Source organism: Lampetra planeri, chromosome 33, assembly GCF_965212315.1.
Source record: "Lampetra planeri chromosome 33, kcLamPlan1.2.h2, whole genome shotgun sequence".
Lineage (NCBI taxonomy): Eukaryota > Metazoa > Chordata > Hyperoartia > Petromyzontiformes > Petromyzontidae > Lampetra > Lampetra planeri.
The window spans coordinates 5,296,241-5,320,025 of record NC_136139.1 but is presented as its reverse complement, the minus strand read 5'-3'; the positions used below and the strand labels follow the sequence as shown (position 1 = coordinate 5,320,025).

The 23,785-nt window shown below is 50.3% G+C and overlaps 1 protein-coding gene across 1 annotated transcript; it reads left to right on the top strand.

Moving 5' to 3' along the window:
* The first annotated feature begins 5,108 nt into the window (after window positions 1–5,108).
* SLC22A6 (solute carrier family 22 member 6) lies at window positions 5,109–21,701 on the top strand. Its single transcript, XM_078610061.1, has 11 exons — window positions 5,109–6,478; window positions 8,626–8,729; window positions 9,724–9,878; window positions 10,593–10,761; window positions 10,935–11,058; window positions 11,905–12,020; window positions 14,811–14,886; window positions 15,538–15,676; window positions 17,942–18,050; window positions 18,608–18,826; window positions 20,378–21,701. The coding sequence occupies exons 1-11, from the start codon at window positions 5,984–5,986 to the stop codon at window positions 20,445–20,447; spliced, it is 1,776 nt and encodes a 591-aa protein (XP_078466187.1). The 5' UTR covers window positions 5,109–5,983; the 3' UTR covers window positions 20,448–21,701.
* The last annotated feature ends 2,084 nt before the right edge of the window (window positions 21,702–23,785 follow it).

The window sequence follows — 23,785 nt, the reverse complement described above, 5'->3', positions numbered from 1 at the left end:
TTTTCGACTCTGATTTTACATTGACAGGTTTAAATTTCCCACACTAACACAGCCACATTGCTCGCCGAGTTCGACGTTGCTGCTCTGCGATCTGCCATTAACATGTTAATCTCTCACATTAACATGCTAATCTCTCACATTAACATCACTAGCTCCACCCACTTCGTTTATGACCCTTGGGTTCCACCCATTTTAAACCCTTTAAAAACAGTCTACCTCAGCAGCTGCCCACCTCTGTTTTGACTCCTGATGACGACCACTTGTGTCGTGATCGAAACGTCGTACTTTTTTGTTCATTTCTTTTAACCTATCTACGTGACTTTACCGAATTACCCAAAGAATATGAATTCCTGCAGTCACGAAAGCTTTAAGTCAAAATTCATCGTAATTAAAACAACAAGAGGTTACTCATTAACGGGGTGGGGTACACGTGTAGGACTCGTACTGACGCGACAGCTTATTTGTCTTTCTCAGTTCTTTATTAACGCGTATAGTTCACATCTCCTCCGTCGGCATCACGCAATGTCCCTCCATTCTCTCCAACGCACAACTCCCCATCAACGTCACTCAATGTCCCTCCAACGCACAACTCCCCATCAAAGTCACTCAATGTCCCTCCATTCTCTCCAACGCACAACTTCCCATCAACGTCACTCAATATCCCTCCATTCTCTCCAACGCACAACTCCCCATCAACGTCACTCAATGTCCCTCCATTCTCTCCAACGCACAACTCCCCATCAACGTCACTCAATGTCCCTCCGTACTCCTCAACTCACAACTCCCCATCAACATCACTCAATGTCCCTCCGTACTCTTCAACTCACAGCTCCCCATCAACATCACTCAATGTCCCTCCGTACTCTTCAACTCACAGCTCCCCATCAACATCACTCAATGTCCCTCCGTACTCTTCAACTCACAGCTCCCCATCAACATCACTCAATGTCCCTCCGTTCGCTCGCTCCGCTGGCTTCGCTCGCTCTCCCTCTGCTCCTCTCCTCCAGCGACGCTCCTCTCTGCTCTCTCTCTCCAGCTCGGTCGCTCTTTGTTCTCTCTGCCGTCTCACTCCGTCGTAAGCTTCTCCACCAAGGTCCGTTACTCCGCTGCTATCGTATACTGTATTCTCTTTATCCGCTGCTACCATACTCTGTCCTCTCTTTGTCCACTGCTACCATATACTATACTCTCTTGTCTACTGCTACCATATACTATACTCTCTTGTCTACTGCTACCATATACTATACTCTCTTGTCTACTGCTACCATATACTATACTCTCTTGTCTACTGCTACCATATACTATACTCTCTTGTCTACTGCTACCATATACTATACTCTCTTGTCTACTGCTACCATATACTATACTCTCTTGTCTACTGCTACCATATACTATACTCTCTTGTCTACTGCTACCATATACTATACTCTCTTGTCTACTGCTACCATATACTATACTCTCTTGTCTACTGCTACCATATACTATACTCTCTTGTCTGCTGCTCCGTCTCTTCCTCGATCTGTCTCTTGTCCCAGGCACCAACCAACTCCCGTTTCTCCCCAGGCTCTTTGCCTTTATCCCCGAACCAATTTGCACCAATCAATTAGATCATCCCCCGCTTCGCCCATCGCCCCCAGCCCCCAGTCTCACGTGATGTTGTTATTGCAGAGATCGAGGCGCCAATTCCCGACACCCATCCGTCTCGTCCAATCACCGGCCTGCGTCCTCGATTAGTCGATTACCCCCGAACACCTGCAGGCCTCCCTTAATTACCTTACCACCTTAATTGGCACAATAACAACAGTATGGCGCCCCGCTCTCTGTGTCCGCGTGTCCGTATCACAACCCAACGCGTGACGCGTGTTTTCTCAAGTCCTACACACGTAAAAAACGACGACACACCAACAACGGCAGCATGGCGATGGCACGCCACCACAGGGGCTGACCCCCTCTCAACCCCCCACCCCCAACGGGCACGCATCCCTCCCCAAGAAGAGGCGCCGCCAGAACTGGCAGCGGGAATTGCAGAGCGAGCAGTCGTGGGTGGGCTGCAGGTTGCTCGCATTCTCGCCGGAGGGGGGGGGGGGGATGCAGTGCCAGCGCCGCCGCCTCTGCATCGCGGCCCGAGGCTCTGCTCCTGTTAGCAAGGGGACCTCGAGACCTCTTCGGTGCACGCTTGTGTGTGTGTCAGTGTGTGTGTGTCAGTGTGTGTCAGTGTGTGTGGGTCAGTGTGTGTGGGTCAGTGTGTGTGTGTCAGTGTGTGTGTGTCAGTGTGTGTCAGTGTGTGTGGGTCAGTGTGTGTGGGTCAGTGTGTGTCAGTGTGTGTCAGTGTGTGTCAGTGTGTGTGTGTCAGTGTGTATGTGTGTGTCGGCCACAGTCATTCCCTCCCTTCTCTACGCTTGCGAAACGTTGACCCCCCTAATGGAGCATCTTCGCCGGTTGGAAACATTTAGGCTGGCCTGCCTACGATCCGTCCTGGGTTTAACCAGGCTGGATTGTGTGAGGAGCTCACAAATCCTTGAAAGATCTGGGCAAAGTCCCATCAGTGAGCTCCTCGGGCAGGCAAGGCTGCGTTGGCTGGGTCATGTAGCCTGCATGCCCAGCCACCGCATGCCTAAATAGCTTTTGTTTGGCCGGATCGAGGGGGCTAAACGGGCGCGGCACGGGCTAGAGAAGAGATGGAGTGATGTGGTACAGGAGGACGTGGAGCTGAGTGGACTTGCCAATGACTGGTACCAGCGGTGTCAAGATCGGCCTCAGTGGAGGAGGCTCGTGACGGACGCTACTGGGCAGTTGGAGGCAGTCGCCCTCCAACAACAACGGAGGGCGGAGGAGCGACGCTCACAACAACGAGCGGAGCGCCGGGTGGCTAAAGCACAGCAAGTTGGTACAGTAGGGGCCACAGGTGGTGCATCAGCCAGTCATCTCGGTCATCTCGGTCAGTCGACCCGTGGCACCTGGGTCTGCCCCGTGACCTCCTGCCAGCGGACGTTCGACACTTCACGTGGCCTCAAGGTGCACATGGCCTGGCACAAGCGTCGTGGTGACGTCACCGCCACTTAGTGGCAAATGGCGGTTGTTGTTGTTGTGTGTGTCGAACACCTATGTGGTACAGGAGGACGTGGAGCTGAGTGGACTTGCCAATGACCGGTACCAGCGGTGTCAAGATCGGCCTCTGTGGAGGAGGCTCGTGAAGGACGCTGCTGGGCAGTTGGAGGCAGTTGCCCTCCAACAACAACGGAGGGCGAAGGAGCGACGCTCACAACAACGAGCGGAGCGCCGGGTGGCTAAAGCACAGCAAGTTGGCACAGTAGGGGGCACAGGTGGTGCATCAGCTAGTCATCTCGGTCATTTCAGTCGACCCGTGGCACCTGGGTCTGCCCCGTGATCTCCTGCCAGCGGGCGTTCGACACTTCACGTGGCCTCAAGGTGCACATGGCCTGGCACAAGCGTCGTGGTGACGTCACCACCACTTAGTGGCGAATGGCGGTTATTGTTGTGTGTCAGTGTGTGTGTGTCAGTGTGTGTGTGTCAGTGTGTCCTGAGCCTGCCCTAGATCGACTCTGCCTCAAATGAGTACCTGGTGCGGTGTGTAAACATCGCCCCTGGGGAGACAAAGGCGGTCGGGCCTGGTGCTGGCCACCCACACCCTCGTGTGCTGTACTGGCCTTCATAGGTGTTCGCTAACAGCACTTGCCTCAACGGTCTGTTGAGGCTATACGGTAGATTTTTGTCTGCAATGTGTGTTGAACTTCTTTCGCACTGTACGTTAGCCATACTAATCGGAGGTGTGCGAGAGACGCTTGTTTTTGCCGAGCTCGGATCAAATCAAACACGTCACACCGCCCGGCCGCCGTTTTTTCACTCCCAGTGCTGGTGTGACATTGACCACAAACTCCACAGCAACGCAAGTTGCTTGCTTTGTGTTTTCTCACGGCGGAGGTGATCGTGGGCACGAATCCTGAGCCCTAACATCCCACAAGCAAAAGCTCCTTCACAAAGGATGCGTGGCCTAACATCACGGGCACGATTCCATTAAAAAAACGGTGTAAGTAATGTTACGGTTGCTGCTGCTGCTGCTGCGTCTGCTATTATTACCGGTGATGGATTAAGATTACTGAAGATGAATGTGACGATGTTGCTGCTATTGATGATGTGATGATGCTGCTGCTGTTACTATTGATGAATGCGATGCTGGTGGTGGTGCTGTTGCCGCTGCGTCTGCTAATACTGCTGATGATAGAGGATTGACTTATGATTAATGTGAAGATTGTATTTCCATTACATCATCAGCTTTCAACAGAGTGGGTCTGATTTTCTTTTTTTGTGCATAACAAATTAAGCATCTCCATCCCTTTTTAAGCCCCTCTCGCTCACTATGTCTTCGTGGTTTCAAATATATATATTCTTTTCCTGTTAAATTGTTTACCTTTCCCCCACCCCCTATCAATGCAAAACGCATCACCATGCTAGCCTCAGTCCTGTGAAGGGCCGTGTTTACTTCTTCAAGTGTGATATCTGGAACCTCTGGAACAAAAAAAACCGGTTTCATTCCTGGGATATATGGATGGTGGTTGGTGGTCGAGGTTAGGGACAGTGGCAGCCAAAGGAGGAAACGGCGCTTGAGAGCGTTAGTCCACCGTGGAGATGGAACGAGGAAATCCGTTCGTGCGCAGGCACGAGATGGATTGGTTACAATGTTGCCTGTGATGGTGGCGATTGTCAGCGATGGTGGTGATATCAATGGTAGCGATGGGGGTCATGTTTGGTACAGTGATAGTATAGTCGCAGTGATGGGTTAACAGCGCACGGTGGTGATTGGGTCAGGTTAACCGCGATTACGTCCCAACCCATTCTCTGTACCCAGCCAAGCGTGTCTAACGCTCACCTTTACGCAGAAATGGGGGCAGAGGTGAGCGGACCTGAGCCCCTGAGGCTTCGGTCAAGTTCCGTTAAACAGTGTTGGAAAGAAAGCCCTTAATCTTCTATCGGGTGTTGACAATATCATCTACCCGTAGCAGCATCACGGTGCCCACACCCCCATGTGATGATTAACGACTGCGCCTTGCCCTGATAAAATAAGGTCCATCATCCATCAACTATCCATTGCGGTCAGCAAACTATAAAGTGCAACACCACCACCAGCCGTCGTTCGATACCAAGTGGCGCTGACGCCCCGCAGCGCTTGTGCCAGGCTGAGTGCACTTTGGAGGCCACGTGAAGTGTCGAAGGAAACCTCATCCACGCGCGCCTTATAACGGGGCTCGATTCGACACGTGCGGACATCGACCCGAAGGCCTGCGGGGACGGGAAAGTGTCATTAGGAAAACTTTGTTAAAAACTCGCTTTTTTGGGAAGAATTCAAGCATGTGTAGTCAGACAATTTAACGCACACAGACCAGGAGAGAAAACGAAAGTGTCTTGAATTAATGTATGGGGAAAGTAGTGGCCATTTATTGTTATTCCTTTTTAAAATCGACAGTTTTTAGAGTGTGGATTGAAGCGAGGTTGAGAGAGGTGTTCAGAGTGAGGGTGCGAGGGAGAAAGGGAGACACGCAGTTGGACAGACAGACAGACACGCGTGCACACGTAGAGGGCAAAACGCGTGACCAAAGCTGTGTCTTCTTACAGCCTAGCTCCACTGTGGGAGATACACAGAGACACAAACACACACAGAGTGTGGTCACCATATCCCACAAGCCACAACAACATCACGAACTGATGTAGAGACGATCGTGAGCATTGCCCAAGACAAATATTGTATTCAACTGTTAAAGTGCTTAGCGAGCATATACGCTCAAAAAGTGACACCGCCATAGGCCGGTGGAGCAATATGCGCGACGGAGAGACCTAGGGAATTGCATAATACAGAGCCAGGAGAGAGAGGATAGAGACTGACACGAAGATTGACACACAGAGATACACGAGACGCGTAGTAGACACAGGGATAAAATAGAGACAGGTCAACACCAATTCCACCACCATGGCTTTCGCCCAAGTGCTCGACATCGTTGGCAGCGCGGGGCGCTTCCAGGTGATGCACGTGCTCATCGTCACCTTACCGATGCTCTTCCTCGCCGCCTGCAACATCTTCCAAAACTTCGGCGGCGCCACCCCGAGCCACCGATGCCGCGTCCCCTGGATCGACGGCCCCAATGCCACCCTGGCCCAGCCGGGGCTCCAACAACGAGGGGACCAGCACGAGAGGGCCCAGCGAAGTTCCCTTTCGTTGCTGAGAGCGGCCGTGCCTCTGAACCCCCGAGGAAAGGACAGCGCTTGCGAGGTGTACACGAAGCCACAGTGGCACCTGATGCGGTGCGCGGATGGCAACGGCACGGGCGGGGGCCACGGATGTGATGGTAGTGGCGATGGTGGTGGCGATGGGGGCGCACGGGGAGGTGAGGATGTTCAGGTGGAGGGGTGCGCTCACGGATGGAAGTTCGATCAAAGCGAGTTCACCTCGACGATTGTGACCGAGGTACGGGCGTGTTCGTGTGTCTGTCACTCACGTGTGTGTGTACGTCATTTGTGTCGCACCTGTTGTGTGTGTGTGCGCGCGCGCGCGTTTCATTTGTGTGTGCATATTTGTCCGTCACACGCGGGAGTGTAACTGTGTCACAGTGTAGCCGTGTCAAAGCATGCGATTGTGATGTGCGTGTCATATGGGCGTATACGAGCCAGTGGCACGTCTGTGTGTGAGTGTCACGTGTGTCCGTGTATGAATGTAGAATTTTGTTGGCACCGTACGTAGCCAACTGCGCTAATCGGAGGTGCAGGGGAAGGACAACAAACTAAACAAAAAACAGTTCTAAAGAAATGTGTTTTCAATCTCGTGGAAGTGTCACATTGTGTTTCACCACGTGTGTCACATTAAGGGTCGTGACACGGCTCAGCGGTAGCGCATTCGCCGCCCGTTGCAGAGTTTCACGGTTCGACACGAGCGGCCACCCTGGTTAATACTGCGGGTTAAATAAATGGCATCAGGGTTCAAATTTGCCCAATTCTAAAATGACACCACACGTTACTCAATTGGGATTATACATAGCAATTATGGCCTCCTGCTGGCAGACGAATGCCCCCACCTCCAATTGGGACGGTTGGCGACGTTCGGTGTGAAAGAAGTTCAACGTACAGAGGTCACCATTGCAAATGAGTTTTCACCTAATTCAACAAAATAACCTTAACCAATCAGAAAACCTCGTGTAGGGGGTGGGGCACTCAGTGGCGAGTGATAGCTGAACCAGTTATAGGCCACCACCCCCCTTCACTGACCAGCCTAACGAAGTACGGTCAAACAACTCTCCACGACTATCACGGCCATCATCCAGCAGTGGATTGACAAAGGGCTGTAAATCAGGGGTCCCCAACCCCCGGGCCACGGACCGGTAGCGGTCCGTGGCCTGTTAGGAACCAGGCCGCACAGCAGCACGAGGTGAGCGGTGAGTGCGCGCGTGGCCCGCCCCCCCCATTCTTTTATTGACCACTTCATTCCGCGCCTCTTTCCAGCACTGCGCACTTGTTTCAGTCAGAGTGTTGGTGAGCCCACGAGCTGCTAACCCCTAGTAGCCAACATGAGTAAAAAAACAAACGTCGCCGGAGAGCTTCTTTGAAAAGGGGGAAAGACACAATGATGACACCCCCCCCCCGCCCCGGTCCGTGAAAAAATTGTCTTCCACGAAACCGATCCCTGGTGCCAAAAAGGTTGGGGGCCGCTGCTGTAAACGATAAATAGAGATGGCTCGAGAACTGGAGGGTTGCGAGTTCAAAGCCTAGCCGGGGGGTTGACTCAGGCCCCATCGTCCCTCTGCGGTCAACACGATCAGTACCCCCCCACCCCCCCTTTAATGGGAAGTCAGCAGCGGTTGTCCTCTGGAAAGACTAGCCCCCGCCATAGGAATGCGGTATTTCCACCACTGACGAACGCCACTGCATCAATGCCCAATTATATATCTATTTATTTTTATTTTACCAGGTAAGCCCCACTGAGCTATATGGCTCTTTTTCAGAAGTGACCTGGCCAGGAAGTCACTTTGACTTGTACTGGTAGGAGCCTCCTGGTTACACCAGCCCACAGGGGATTATTGTGTCCGTCTGTCGTGCAGGGAGGGGCTGGGTGGGGAGGGAGGGGCTGCGTGGGAAGGGTGGGGCTCGGTGGAGAGGGGAGGGTCGGGAGGGGCTGGGTGGGGAGGGTGGGGAGGGGCTGGGTGGGGAGGGTGGGGCTGGGTAGGGGGTGGGAGGGTGGGGCTGGGTGGGGAGGGGCTGGTCACCCCGTGGTGCCCTTATAAAACTCAACGTTTAACCTTCTCACGCCGGCTTGTGCCCGCCCTCACAGTCGGGCATATTTGCGGAATACGCCACGCCACCGTTGACCCTGGCCATTGACCGAGCAACCCAACGTTCCTACCAGCTCTCTCCGCAGGAATGTGTTAAATTATTCAATTACAACGGAGTGCGTCCCACCTCTGAGACTCTTTTCACGAAACCAGACTCCGATTTCCGCTATATCCACCTTACAGTAATTCCTGAACAACCGGCCAGTAGTGGTGAGAGGGTGTTTGTAACGTAGTAATTGGGCAACCTCGTGCTGGAGTCGAACCAACACGCGACCTGCGCTGTGTTCTCCAGTGGGACCTGGTATGCGATCGCAGCGGGCTCAAGCAGATGGCGCAGACCGTTTACATGGGCGGACTGCTGATCGGGGCCGTGGTGTTCGGAGACCTGGGGGACAGGTAACATCCTCCACACACCTGTACACGTGTTTGTGTGTTAGTGTGCACGTGCCTGGATGCAACAAACACCCACACGTGGTAGAGCAGTGTGCAAAGCGGTAGCGTCGTGGTTAGACGAGTGTTTGATTCCCACTCGCGGCTAACATCAGTAACAATTATCTGAACTGGCCCTGGGCCTGCCCAAGGTCGGCTCAGCATTAAATGACTATCTGGTGTAGTGTTAACATGAGCGTTGGGGAGACAAAGGTGGACGAACGAAGTGATTGGCAACCCCCCACCCCCTTAATTAGCAACCTGTGAAATTCAGCCTGTGAAATGCTCTATGGTCGTTGTCATTGTGGATGCACAGTTGGCGCATCTATCACTTAACTCCCCTACCAATCTCTGCCATCGCCACCACCACTGCCATCCAGTGCCGGATTATATCACAGTAGCACAAGTAGCTACATAATGCTACGGGCCCCGCACTTTCAAGGGCCCCGCGCTAAATGCTTTCAAGCTATCAATTCCGGTTCAGTGATTCTGCACTTGCTCTATTACTGTAGTACTATACTACCTTCAACTTTTATGAACGACTGGGTGTTTAAGGTTAGCGATTTTTCGTATTATCTGTCTGTATAGCAAATGAAAAAATACAATGACTTTACTATGCAAGTTAAAAATTGTGTTTTAATATTTATGTTTTTTTTTATTAGGACCCCTTTATAACATGTGCTACAGGCCCCGCACTAGCTTAATCCGGCACTGCTGCCATCACTCCCCTAATCACTTGCACCACCTTCCCTTGACCCACCAACACCAAACGCCCCCCCCCCCACAACCCCCTTTGACATTGACATAGTTCTTTGTTGGCATTCGCCTTGGAGCAAGGATTGAAATGGGGCCCCCGCTCTGTCCAAATCCCCTCAATTCTTAGCCCAGTACCGTCCAATCCACGAGCTCGTACGCAGCTGCACTGCCTGCACACCCCATTGCTCCCTCCCCTGCCCTGCAGGCTTGGCCGTGGCAGGGTGCTCTCCCTGTCCTACTTGCTGACAGCGCTGGCGAGCACGGCCACCGCTTTCGCACCCAACCTCGCCATCTACACCGCAGGGCGCTGCGTGGTGGGGCTGGGCGTCGCGGGGATCTCGCTCAACGCGTTCTCCCTGGGTAACACGATGCGTGCGGAGCGTCTGGTGCGCAGGGCATCCACGCGCTGATCCTTCTGACAATCTTATGCCTGCCTGCTCCTCACGCAGCTGTTACACCTGCCTTCCTTCGCATATGCTTGTACCCATACTCCTGGACAGCTCATACACGTGTCTATTCGTCATCTTAGAGATCTAGTACACCTATATTCTTTCTCATATACATGCGTCAACAGTATCGTATACTCGTCCACCTTCCTTGCGTAATGACAGTAGAGTCAACCGACGGCGTGAGTGAACTAGTGGCCACGGGAGGCAATGACAGGGGAGTCAGCCTGCAGTACGAATGGACTGGTGGCTACGGGAATGATCGAGAATAGGCGCGTGGCCAGGTGACGGAAGAGGACGGTGGAGTCTGCTGGTAGAGCGAGCGGTCTAGAACCAGGGAGAAGGTTCGGGAATGGGGGCGTGGCCTCGGACCGTATATAAGGGTGATGTGCGGGAGACCTGGGGCTGTTGCAGTGGGGGTCTCCGCCTGTCTGAGTGTGAGCACGTGGCACCTTCATAAATAAACCATCTCAAGACACAAGTGCGTCGAAGTCGTCATTACACCCTGTAATAGGCCTTATTCACATCCCCTATTTCCCCAGTCGTGCTCGTTTCCGTCTCCTTTACAAGTTTTCCCCAAATCACACGGTCCTCCCCCTCCAACACATGCATCTCCCACGGGCCACAGGTGTGGAATGGATCGCGATGAAGGACCGCACACTCTACGGGACGCTGAGCGGCGTCGCCTACACCACGGGGCAGCTCGTGTTGGTGGCGCTCGCTTACTACATCCGTGACTGGAGGCACCTGCAGCACTCCATCTCTGCCGCGTTCTACGTCTTCTTCCTGTGCTCCTGGTGAGCTTGCCGGTTGGACCGAGGGGGTTCCGTGGCGCTAGCAAGCGGTGCCACGAGCAACGACATCGCTAGAAGTTCCAACCGTGGAAGACCACACTCGGATCGGTCCGAGCCACGTTCTTTTGGCGCGTTGAGCGTGTCATCTCACCCCCCCCCCCATCCGCCACCCCCAGGTTCACCCCCGAGTCGGCAAGGTGGCTCGTGATGCGCGGCCACTACGAGCGAGCGCTGCACGGCCTCAAGCGCGTGGCCGTCATCAACGGACGAAAGCGCGAAGCCGCACAGCTCACTGTGAACGCGAGTTGCGCACCCGCTCACTCGTCTCGCCTCCCCTCGCTTTACCCCAGTGCCGTGACTCGCCCTCCTCACCCCACCGCACCCCGTCTTGCATTACACTGAGCTATTTTTGATTTTGACCAGGTAAGGCCCACTGAGCTATATGGGTCTTTTTCACCAGCGACCTGGCCACAAATGATAGCTCGAAGAAGTGGCTTATCATGTGGAAATGAATAGCAGACAAATAATCTAAACGGATGTTTATAATTGGAGGGGAAAACCCGCAGGACCCGGGGAAAAATCCACTGCGACCACAGGGAGAACATTAAAACTACAAATATACTGGCGTCAGGGTCTGCATCGAACCCATGTCCCCCTGCATACCAGGCGAGGGAGTTAACATCTCGCCACCGTGACGAGATGACTGACCCTGCATGACAATTGATCCAGTAATTAATTAAACACATCTGTGTTAGCCTGCATGTGTCCCTGTGTGTGAATATGTCCGTCTGTGTGTACGTTCGTGTGCGTCTGTGTGTCCACGTGTGGTGTGGGAGCGGTGGCACAATGGTTAGCGCACTGCGCTACAAATCCGACGACCCGAGTTAGATTCCCGCTCACGACCAATAACAGTGGCAAATATTTGAACCGGTCCTGGGCCTCCCCAAGGTCGACTCAGCCTCAAATCAGTACCTGGTGTGGTGTATAAACATCGCCACTGTGGAGACAAAGGCGGCTGGGCATGGTGCTGACCACCCACCCCCTCGTGTGCCGTGCCGATCTTCATCGGCGCTCGCTAACAGCACTTGCCCCAACAGTGTGTTGAAGCTATACGGTAGATGTTTGTCTTTGTTGTCACCTCTGCAGTATCTCCGCAAAGAGCTGGAGGAGGAGGACACGGGCCCCCGTCGCTTCTACACCATGTTCAACCTCCTCACCATCCCCGCTCTGCGCCGCAGAACCCTCGTCATGAGCCTCGTGTGGTGAGCACCGCCACTGACCGCATCTCCGATCAGCACGGTTGGCTACGTACGGTGCCAAAGAAGTTCAACATACATACAACATACATAAAACATACGTATAACACTATACACTACTATACACTACACTACTATACAGTACACCCCATCTCCAATAAGTACGGTTGGCTACGTACGGTGCCAAAGAAGTTCAACATACATACAACATACATAAAACATACATACGTATAACACTATACACTACACTACTATACACTACACCGCACCTCCGATCAGCACGGTTGGCTATGTACGGTGCCAAAGAAGTTCAACATACATACAACATACATAAAACATACGTATAACACTATACACTACATACTACACTACTATACAGTACACCCCATCTCCAATAAGTACGGATGGCTATGTATGGTGCCACAGAAGTTCAACATACATACAACATAAATAGAACATAAATACAGGGCATACGTATTACACTATACACTACATATTACACTACACTACTATACACTACACCGCACCTAAAATTTGCACGGGTGGTTATGTACGGTGCAAAAGAAGTGCAACATGCATACTTACACGTATACAGACCGATTGCTTTAGCCGGGGGAAAGCATCACCCACTCTAGAGGATCTATTTCAGGAAGCTTCTTCTGCACCGAGATGTTTGGCCAAATTCTATTAACGAGCGTTGAGCTCTGAATGAGAGGAAGTGGAGAACCTGGAAAAAAAAATCCACCTCACACACCAAAGGGATAACAACAGCAACTCGCAGACAGTTTCTCTAACTTTGCTCAATTCAAGAAACGTACGAACTCTTTATCTAGTATACATTCGATAGTGCTGCTTGTTGCTGGCCACGAGGCATCTCACACCTTTGCGCCTGTGCTCAGCCACTGATTTAATAAATATATAAAATCCGTTGTTGTGCTGTCCACCAGACAGCCCGAGTCTACAAAATCTGGTATTACCCAGGTAGATTCCCCATATATGTGTAGAGGAGTAATATGGGGACGTGATGTCATACGCGCTGAGGTGCGATGACGTCATGTAACCTGGGGGTACTTAAGGGGGGCCCCGTGACGAAAGCGGGGTCGTTGGGGGAGTCGGAGATAGAGAGCGGTTGAAGGGAGCTGAAGAGACAGCCAGGGGTAGAGCTTAATAAGTCTGTAGGAGCCGGCTGTAGTTACGGAATGCGAAGAGACAGCCAGTAGGCTAGCAGTAGGGAGAGCTAAGTGTCCAAGGGAAGGACCGAGTGTAGGACACCTACCCCTGGTGGTTAACTACTTCTTTGTTAATTAACTGGCGCAAGCCCTTACCTGAAGACCTGCCTCAGCGTCGTCATATACCACGCAACATTTGTACAAACCGGGAGCTCACAGATCCTTAACATATTTAGACAGTTTTTCCCCAACAGTGAGCTTCTCTGGCAAATGAGGATGCATTGGCTGGGCCATGTAGCCTGCATGCCCAGCTGCTGCACACCCAAGCAGCTTCTATTTGGCCAGGTCGAGGGGGGATGAATGGGCAAGGCATAGGCTGTAGGAGAGATGGTCTAATGTGGAAGACCTGGAGTGTGTGAACTTGCCAAAGACTGGTACCAGCAATGTCAAGATCAGCCTCTGGAGGAGGTCCGCGAAGGAGGCAATGGGTGGTTGGAGACAGCCGCTCCTCCAGCTATGAAGGAGTGCGAGGACAGATGCTCTTCATAAACGAGCGGTGCACCTAGACCCCTATTATCCAATAGGCACTGTGCCTAGGGTCTACGAAAACTGAAGGGACTCCAAAAAAAGTGACGATGTTTTTTTGTTGGTATGATAACAAAAAAATGTAACCAAGATATCTTCTTGAATAAGTATATTTATATAGCAACGAGAGCCACAGTATATACAGAGGTAGAGTCATGTCAATCTTTTTTTTCATAAGGTGAGAGAAATTAACACCGGAGTTGAACTTTTATAGATTTCTTCATTGCAAAATTAGCAATAACATCTTCGAACGGTGTTTTTTTTGCACACAATCAAGCGAGTGACAACTGCAGTAGTCGTCACATGGGGCAGCAGCAGTACCAGCTGTCGAAAGTTGTCACTTGAAGGCCTACGAAACAGGAGTGCCTCGGGCCTACACGAACTTTAATCCGGTCCTGGGTGCACCGACAGATAAAACAGAAATATCAGGGGACCTTTTTGCCAGTATCAAAATTAAGGATAGGTTTTACCTTTTCTGGCAAAAAAAACAGGTGTTAAGATGTTCAAACACCAAACAGATAACTTTTGCAAGGAATCAAGTCTGCATGAACCACACGTACTTATGGTGAGCATGCAAATGAGCGTGCTCTGATAATTATAATATATACACAATGCATATATTATATTATAATATATGCATTGTGTTTGAAACAGTGGGCAGCACAGGTGGTTCATCGGTCAGTCACCTCGTTTGGTTAACCTCTTTAATACTTGGGCCTGTCCCCGTGACCTCTTGCCAACAAGCCTTCAACAAAGTCACCCTTGCACAAGAGTGCGACTGACTTGACTAATAATATATGCATCGTCTTTGAAATATTGGACAGCACAGGTGGTTCATCGGTCACTCATCTCGGTTGGTTAACCTATTTAATACTTGGGCCTGTCCCCTTGACCACTTGCCAACAAGCCTTCAACAAGGTCACATTTCCTCAAGAGTGTGACGGGCTTGGCCCGAGCACTTCCACTTAGTGGCGAATGGCTGCTGTGCAGGCTTCGCCGTCATTGTAACGTGTATGTGCGCGCACACCTTTTTTCTCCCCAGGTTTTCCACATCCTTCTCGTATTATGGATTTTCACTCAACATCCGGGGCTTTGCCGTCAACATCTTCCTCATGCAGGTGATCGAGATCGGAGTCACATAACTGCCTATAACCTGTCCGTGTGTAGATCCACAATGGAGGGTTTATTTTTGGTGGGGGGGGGTTAGATCGCGTAAATATAAATGCGTCGTTAAACCCGCCACCATCTGACACATCCAGTTAGTCAGGTTTGTCACGTAAACAAAACATGCCAATTCAAGTACGCGAATTGTAGATGTTGTGGGTTTACATCTACAATTTGAGTACTCTAACTGCAGATGTTGTGGGTTTACTCTCCAACACACCGGTGTGCTGCACTATTAACGAATTGGCATATTCTGTTTACGTCACAAACCTTACGGATTTACTGTGTTTGGTGGTGGTGGGTTTACCAACACATTTATATTTACGCGATCTAACCCAAAAAAACTCTTATGGATAATATTGGTCGCGAAAGCCTCCTAGGTGTTAAACCATGTGCAGATGTTGCCAGCCATCATTAGGTTCGGTGGTGACGGTTCTAGACTTGCACTCTATAGCCATCATTAATTGTCCGACTACCATGATATGAGTTCTGCTATAGAACAGTCTGTTGTAGAGTGCCACTATAGAACAGTCAATTGGAGAATGTAGAGTACTGCTATGTTAACAGTTCGTTGTACTACGCGCGCTGGTTGTGCCCCTCGGCAGGTGATCTATGGTGCCATCGACTACCCGGCCAAGGTAGTGGGGTTGGTGGTCCTCAGCCTCCTGGGACGACGCGCCACGCAGGCCGGCTCCCTCGCGGTGGCCAGCATCGCCAGCTTCTGCCTGCTGGCCATTCCGGCCGGTGAATTCCATCCCTACCCCCCCTCCCCTCCACCCATCATCCCGACATCCCAACATTGGTGGTGCCATAATTATTATTGTACAAGTGTTGGTTGGGTGAGGCGGCTAAGAGACTCTGTGGTTGGCAAAGAGGGGAGGGTGGGGGGAATGCATGAAGGGAGAACAGAGCTGAGGGATCCGGTGCCCGGCTGAAGTGGCACCGCTGATGTTGAAAGCAGTAAAAGCGAGCACGTTCTCCATGGAAGAGCTGGAGCTGAAGGGATAGGATCAGACGGCTTCGTCTAAACCATTGGGTTTAAATCCTTGGCTCGGATTTCAATGGGCGCCTCAGTGGCGAGATGTTAATTACATCGCTTGGTATGCAGGAGGTCGTGGGTTTGAACCCGACCCTGTACGTCTGTATATTTGGTCTTTCTCCCCGTGGTTGCGTGGATTTTTCTCCAGGTTCTTTGTTTTTTCCCTCCACATATAAACACGCGTTTAGTGTCTTTGGCTGCAACAAATGTCCACATAAGCCACTTCGTCGAGCTATAATTTGTGGCAAGGTCGCTTCTGAAAAACAGTTATATAGCTCAGTGAGCCTTACTTGGTAAAAGCAAAAATATGTTTAGTTTATTATTTTTTAACTCGCCGCAAGATCACCAAGCTCTGTTTGATTAGATCTTTAAAGTATCTATTTTCTCGTCTCATCAGCAAAACTCGCATTTATCCCAACATATATTTTGTATTGTTGTAATCAAGTTAATGGCCTTATATGCACAATACAATTACGATTCATACGGCGTTTGCATGCAACAGCAGCTCAATGCGCTGTAGAGATTCAGTAGGGTACAATTATGTTATAGAGAGGCGGTCAGTAGTAGGTAGAGAGAAAAAGGAAGTTCTTGACCCTTCATCTGAACAGGGAGTCAACAGCACGGATGGCAGAAGAGAATGAGTGACCTCCCACCGAGTGATGGTTGACTGACGAGGTTGATAGAAAGACTCGGTTGCTGGAACGAGTGCGTGGAAAAGTGTCTTTAAATCCACCACTAGGTGGTAGTCTTAACACACACACACGCATTTGGACGTTCAATCCCTTGGCTCTCCAGTATAAGCCAAGTCAACTACTTCTCGGTTGTGTACGAGCGCAGATAGGTGGTTGGCAGGATGGTGCAGCGGTAACATTTGTATGTCACAGAATAAAAAGGTTCCTGGCTTCGATTCCAAATAAAACCGCTTTTCTGTGTGGAGTGTGTATCTTCTCCCCCTGTTATGCATTGATTTCCTCCAGTGTAACTCCAATTTCCTCCCATTAGGTGAAAAAAAACATCCCAAATGCTGATATGTACTTGAAAGTTACTCAGTTGGGATAACTATAGTACTAACATCACCCGTTACTGTGAAACCCTTCTGGGAGGTCATCACGTCCGAACAGATTCAAGCAATCCTAACTGCTCATACCAAACACTCTCAATACCAGTCCAGCGTTTGCTGTACTGTGTACCCATTGTCGCTTGTATGCAGTGGGAGTGCTTGCTGCACGTTTGCTGTGCTGAGCGAGGGGTTTAATGGGGACGAGGTGGATGATAAAGGGTGGAAGGGGTGAAGGGAAGATGTTTATAATAAATGAGTGTAACTGCGCATTGAAGATGTAAATTGGTTCCTCGCCTGGTATACAGGAGAACGTGGGTTCGATCCCGAACCCGACGCCTGTGTTTACACGTTCTCCCCGTGGACGCGTGGATTTTTCTTTGGGTCCTCCAGCTTTTCTGTCCACATTTATAATTAATCAACACCTGTTTAGGGGGATTTGGCTGCTATAAATTTCCACATGATAAGCCAATGCATTTTAAGCTATCATTTGTGGCCAAGGCACTTCTGAAAAAGAGCTGCACCGCTCAGTGAGCCTTACATGGTAAAATAAAATAAATTATAGATTGCGATTGGCTAAATGTAAATAAAGAGCTTGTTGCTAGGGGGAGTTTATCTCTGTAAGAAACGAGTACTATTTCAAGGGGCAAACTACGCGATGCGCAGGTATTGTGGTCTATGTAAACATGACTCCTTGTAAAAAAAGGTGTCAGTTTTGTTGCCAGATAAAAGGATAAAAAAAACAATTATCATATTTTTTACTGGCAAATGAGGTTCCAATGGTGGGAACGAATCGTTCATCAATCGTCATTGTGGAGAGTATATGAAAATTGTTCTGGTGGAGATCGAGCGGCGATGACATCCGGAGACGTTGCCCTCTGACCCCCGCGACGCGCGCCCCGTGTCTCCGCAGAGAGCATCACGGCTCGCACGTGCCTGGCGGTGCTCGGCAAGGGCGCGCTCTCTTGCTCCTTCAACTGCGCCTACCTCTACACGGGAGAGATCTTCCCCACCGTCATCAGGTGACGGAGCCGCTGACATCATCAACGGATGAGCCATGAGGCAGCCGCCACCCTCGTCAGTCTTGTCCGAATTGTCACCGTCGCCGTTAAGTTGTACGCAGAGCGGCCGGGAAAGAGCTGCCCCTCTGCTGTGTCAATTGAAAAGCTCCTCCGATTACCGTGATGTATACTGCTTGCAGACCGTTCTCGAACACTGCGATATGTTTTTACGGGTTAAAATATTTTCGCCTGGGAAATCCCTTGAGGTGAAACATCGCATTTACCAGGGTGTCCAATTCCCAGCGAACGCTTTACTTACAACGATAGCCCAACTGTAATACAATTGGAAATAAGACTAAACATGTCTGTTTAAATCCCTCTTGGGCTCTGTAAATATGAACGCATACGATCTGTGATGCCACATGAAGGATTGGTTAGTTGACAAGGACTCCAAGGGTGACTTGCCCCATCAAAATAGATTTTCTATACATGTGGAAGGGGCCATTGATAGTCCGATGTACAGCGATGGCTTTTCACGATGATGGTGACCATGGTGGTGATGCTGCCGACCCCGACAGACAGAGTGGCCTCGGCTTGTGCTCCACAATGGCACGGGTTGGTGGGATGCTGGCACCGCTGGTGATCATGGTGGGCGAAAGTTTGCCGGCGCTGCCGCTCTCTATGTACGGTGGCGCGTCGCTGGTCGCGGGGTTCTTGGTCTACTTCCTGCCCGAGACGCTCAACCGCCCGCTCCCAGAGACAATCGAGGAGCTGTCGGAGGCGCACGCGAGAGACAGGTACACGTGTAGAGGTGTAGCGGGTGACATCGCGTCACGCTCGCCCTCGGAGAGAGCGGCGTCGCGGGACGTGACGTCACGCGGGCCTTGGGGGACGGTGACCGTCATGCCCCCAGGGGGGTATTTAAAGGGGGACCCGGGATGTAACCGGGATTCGTCGCGAGTAGGAGTGGGGACTCGGGTAGTTGATCCTCACACGAGGCTAGGGGAGGCTACTCCGTCCGACCGGCTGAGGTTGGGGGTGGTCCCGGCCCGGGGCAGGGAGGAGAGCCGAGTTAGCCGGGGTGTAGGGATCCCAGTACCCTGTCCCCTGGGGAGCTATAGGCTAGGGGAGTTTTGGTTCGGCTTAAGCCCTTAACAAACCTGGCGTAAGCCCCTAACAGTAACCTGCCTCGGAGTCGTGAATTGCGCTACAACACACGTACAGGCGGACCGGGCTATCGGGACCAGCGCAGGTGCGCAGGTGTGGCAGTACGCGATACAGGTCCAGTCAAGTCTATTTGACTAAGCAGATGAGAAGTCATACCACGATAGGCTCATTTGCATGTGATTTGAAGTCTCACATAAGCAAAGAGGCATTGTTCATCACCTGTTTACAGCCATGTAGCCAGTGGTGGAAATTGATCACATCTATTCCGGGGGGCAAATCTATCCATAGGACAACCGCTGTTGACTTCACCCACAAAGTGGTAGTATGATAATTGGTTTTTTACCCTTTTATCTGGCAACAAAACTGACACCTTTTTTATAAGGAGTCATGTTTGCATTGACCACAATACCTGCGGTCGGAATGCAAAAAAAACACAACTCTGATAATGATATGCACTGTTCTTGAAGTTGATTAGTCCACACCCGAGACAGCTTTTCTTAGAGCCTAGTCTCACATGGTGTTGGACCAGATGGCGCACAAAAGGCGCACAACTCAAAGACAATGCACCATCAGAGTATGAGAGCTCGGGATAAGCATTTACACTATTGGAACCTTCTTTGCCAGTAGCAAAATATGATAATTGTTTTTTTACCCTTTTATCTGTCAACAAATGATCATTTCTGAAATGGCAATGTAAGCAGGTGGCTCTGGGAGCAAGTCGTGTCAGAGGTGACTAGATGCGTCGGTGATCAGAACAATTCAATCAACACTGTTGGGATGCTGGGTTTAATCTAAATCTTGTCCACCCATAATTAAACCGGGATCTTTATTGTAGCTGGGTTGATGATGTCAGCATTGCCTGCACACAAAATAATCCCATTGTGTTCAATTTGGCGATTCAATTGAGGGTTATAAAATGACAATATTTTAAATGCCATGCTTGGCAAACACGTCTTTGGCGAGGCATGTGAAAAAGTGCAACATCATTTTACTGGGATAATCCTTCGAGATGGAACATCTCCTTCCAAGGGTGTACAATTGAATCACGGGCAGCTGAACAGCAGATTTTTACTCGAGATCTCAACGGTGCCAACTCATTGTCACCGACACAGCATCAGGCCCTGAGTCACTCGTCCACCGCAGCGTTGACCGTTTTGTGATGCCCCACTCCGTGCTTGCAGGGAAATGCCCCTCATGGAGAAGAAGAAATATGACACGAATGGCGCCAATGTGGAGCACCAGCCATCATAACGTCGCCCCGCTCTCCTCCCGCCCGGCCAATGCCACCACCACCACCTCCACCAAACCCATCTACGAGCTGGCGCCGCCGGGGTCATGCTTCGAGTCCTGTGATTAAACCTGCTTCTCAAGTGTCGTTAGTCGATGGTGTCAGCCCGCTGACCGATGAACTGCACACACATCCTCATTACCTTACATTGCACTGGCTGGCCTGTGGCTGCATCTGCCGCATTCATGTTTTGCTGCCTGCCCCACTTATTTGATTCGATGTTTTAAATTTCCTTCAATCGACAGGGAAGGTCACGGTTGAAGCACTCCTCGATACGTGGAATCGGATTTTTTTTTTACGTCGCGATCATTTTGTGATGGTTATGGATTTTCCGTACGTGTCTGTGATGATTGTTGAGGTATGAATATTTGCGTGTTAAAGGAAACTAGTGCATGGAGACAACCTACGCATACAAGAGGAGGCACTCAGACTCCTCTATAGATAGTCCAGGAAATCTCCTTGCTGTACTACATCCTGCACCACCTCATTGCCCAGTGGTCAGGTGATGTCTCATACAACACCACATTTCCCCATCCCTGCATGATCCACCAACCCTAAACTCCACCAGCGAGTCAATGAATCGCCACAATTCAATTAAACTGAGTCTTTTTTATATTCTAGTGAATGTGGTGGCCATAAGTCGCTACGAGTACCACGTGACCCCAATTATAATCCAGCTCCGGAGCCATATACGGCTCTTTAAGGACCGCTTCGTAAAGTTATTTATTAAGTGACCCACTGTCTCATGCAACATCGCTTCTGGTTGCTTCTGAAAAAAAATGATGTAGCACAGTGGGCCTTACCTGGTTAAAAGAAACTAAAATTTAAAAGAGCAACATGACGTTTCCCATCCCTGCATGGTCCATCAACCCCCGACTCCAGTTACGACCCACCAGGTATGGACACGCATTGTAAGCTCCGCGGCTGGCACCGTACACGAATGGACGAGTCTGCGAACTGGGCTTTTAAAGCCGAATGTCGCAACCTCCAACTTGCAAATCTGCTCTTGGCCTCAATACAGAATTTGCTGTGCTGGCGAGCAAACGATTTATATTAAGTCAATAACGTGGACCATGATTTAGATGTATCATGCCCTGTGGACCCAGAACGTGGCTTGTGGTTTAGATTCACTATGGCCCACATACTCAGCCCATGGCACCGGACAACATGTTGAATGTGTTGATACTGCGGTGATTAAATTAATTGTCACGATTCAATTCAAGAGTCTTGTTTGTTTTTAACATTGTGGTGAAATGCAGTGGCCATCAGTAGCTACGACAGCCACGTGAACCCATTACATGCAACATACATGAATTGGCTCATACAGTACATCATTCGATGTATTGTGATCTTAACAAATTGCATGAATCGATGCATCATTACAAACAACTCAGAAGCTGCTGGCGTGAACATGTCGTCACGTATGGATTCACTTTCATTGGTCATATAAGTTGGTTCCTCTAAAATGTCGCCACGTTTCATTATATCATGTGTGTGTATTTATGGTTGAACCTCTTTTGCACCGTAGATAGCCAACCGCACTAATCGGAGGTGCTTTATGGTCTTTGCCGTCCCGAAATGAGCGTTCTCCACTTGCACTCGTGGGTTGCCTCTAGGCTCTCTGCTTTTCCCGTACCAGCATTAAGACGTTCAAGAAGAGGTCTGGTCAAACAAGCCAAGAGAGATACCTACTTTTAATGGAATTGTGTGACTCGGCCAGGCGTTCATCTGTAAATAAGAGGACCGTCATTATCGGCTGAACTGGGCGGGGGGGAGGGGGCTCTTCCAAACCAGTCCTCGTGACCCACCGTGATGCATGCACCGTCCCATGTCCACCACGTGTCTCCGTGCCAACGTCAATGAGGTCGTTGCTTGCTGAAATTTAAATCGGCGTTGGGAGCGCCGATTTAAATTTCAGATAGGAGTAGTCTTGCGTGCACGCGCGCGCGTGTATGTGTGTGCGCACGCGTGTGGTTCAAATTAAGAGAGTTTATCTGTGCGGATGTAAGATGCATTTAGCAATCGTCCGGTTTGTGCTTGTATCTGAATGGAAAAGATGGGTAGACGTCTTCTTGGTTCTTTCGGTAAAGTCACGTAGAATGGAAATAATAAAATAATGTCGAGAAGACAGACCAGTTCTACACCTGAGGACGGCTGCTTGCGTTGTGGCCGAAACGTCGTGAGAATTATTTTATGATGTTTTATTTTTATTATTTTATTATTTCCATTCTACGTGACTTTACCGAAAGAACCAAGAAAATGAATCCCTGCAGTCACGAAAGCTTTAAATCGAAATGGGTAGACGTGACAAGCTGAACTGTCATGGGTTACCAGCACTGTGACATGTAATGCTACTGCGCAGATGTTTCACTGCTGTGCTGCGTAACACTCCGGTGTGGTCTCTGGTTGTCCCGTCTGTTTTTCTGCACGGTGTCCGACGTTTCGCTTCACGTGCCCGATACTGCTACTTCTTCAGGAACTGATGAACAATTATTTGAAAAAGCCCCCCTGCCCGTGGTGCGAAACGTCGGACACATTTCCCAAACAACATGCGTTACAACCTGAACACGAAGGGGATCTAAATGGGGCGCACCATCACTACCGTAATCATCCCACTTTTACCACGCGGTCACACAGCGGACAGAATAGAACACAGGGCGGTGCTTGGGGTTGGTGGATCAGCAGGTGGCGAGATGTTAACTACCTCGCCCGGTATACAGGAGGTTGTGGGTTCGAACCGGACCTTGACGTCTGTATATTTGGATTTTGCACGTCTCTCTCCCCGTTGTGGCGTGGATTTTTCTCCGGGTCCTCCGGGTTTTCCCTCCACATTTAGAATAAACACGCGTTTAGAGTATTTGGCTGCGATGCATTTCCAAGTGATAAGCCACTTCGTTGAGCTATCATTTGTGATCGCCAGGGCGCTTCTGAAAAAGAGCTACATAGCTCAGTGGGGCCTTACCTGGTAAAATTAAAATGGTTTAGTTTCCTAGTTTGCTAACTGGGTGGAGGGAATGGGTTGGGAAGCTTTTATCGCTGATATTCTGGAATCATATCCAGTTATCAGCCGCCCGTAAATATACTGAGTTTCTGAAGTGCAGCAAGTTTATGGGCCCAGCCTGGTCACTCATGGCTGTATAACAATACAAAAACCCCATCATGTTAAATACTGCATGGGTTTTTCACGTAATCTGAAAAAACAATTCCAGCTACTATAAATGTCCGCATGATATGCCACTTCGTTAATCTACCATTTGTGGTAGCCAGGTCGCTTCTGAAAAATATCCACATAGCTCAGTGG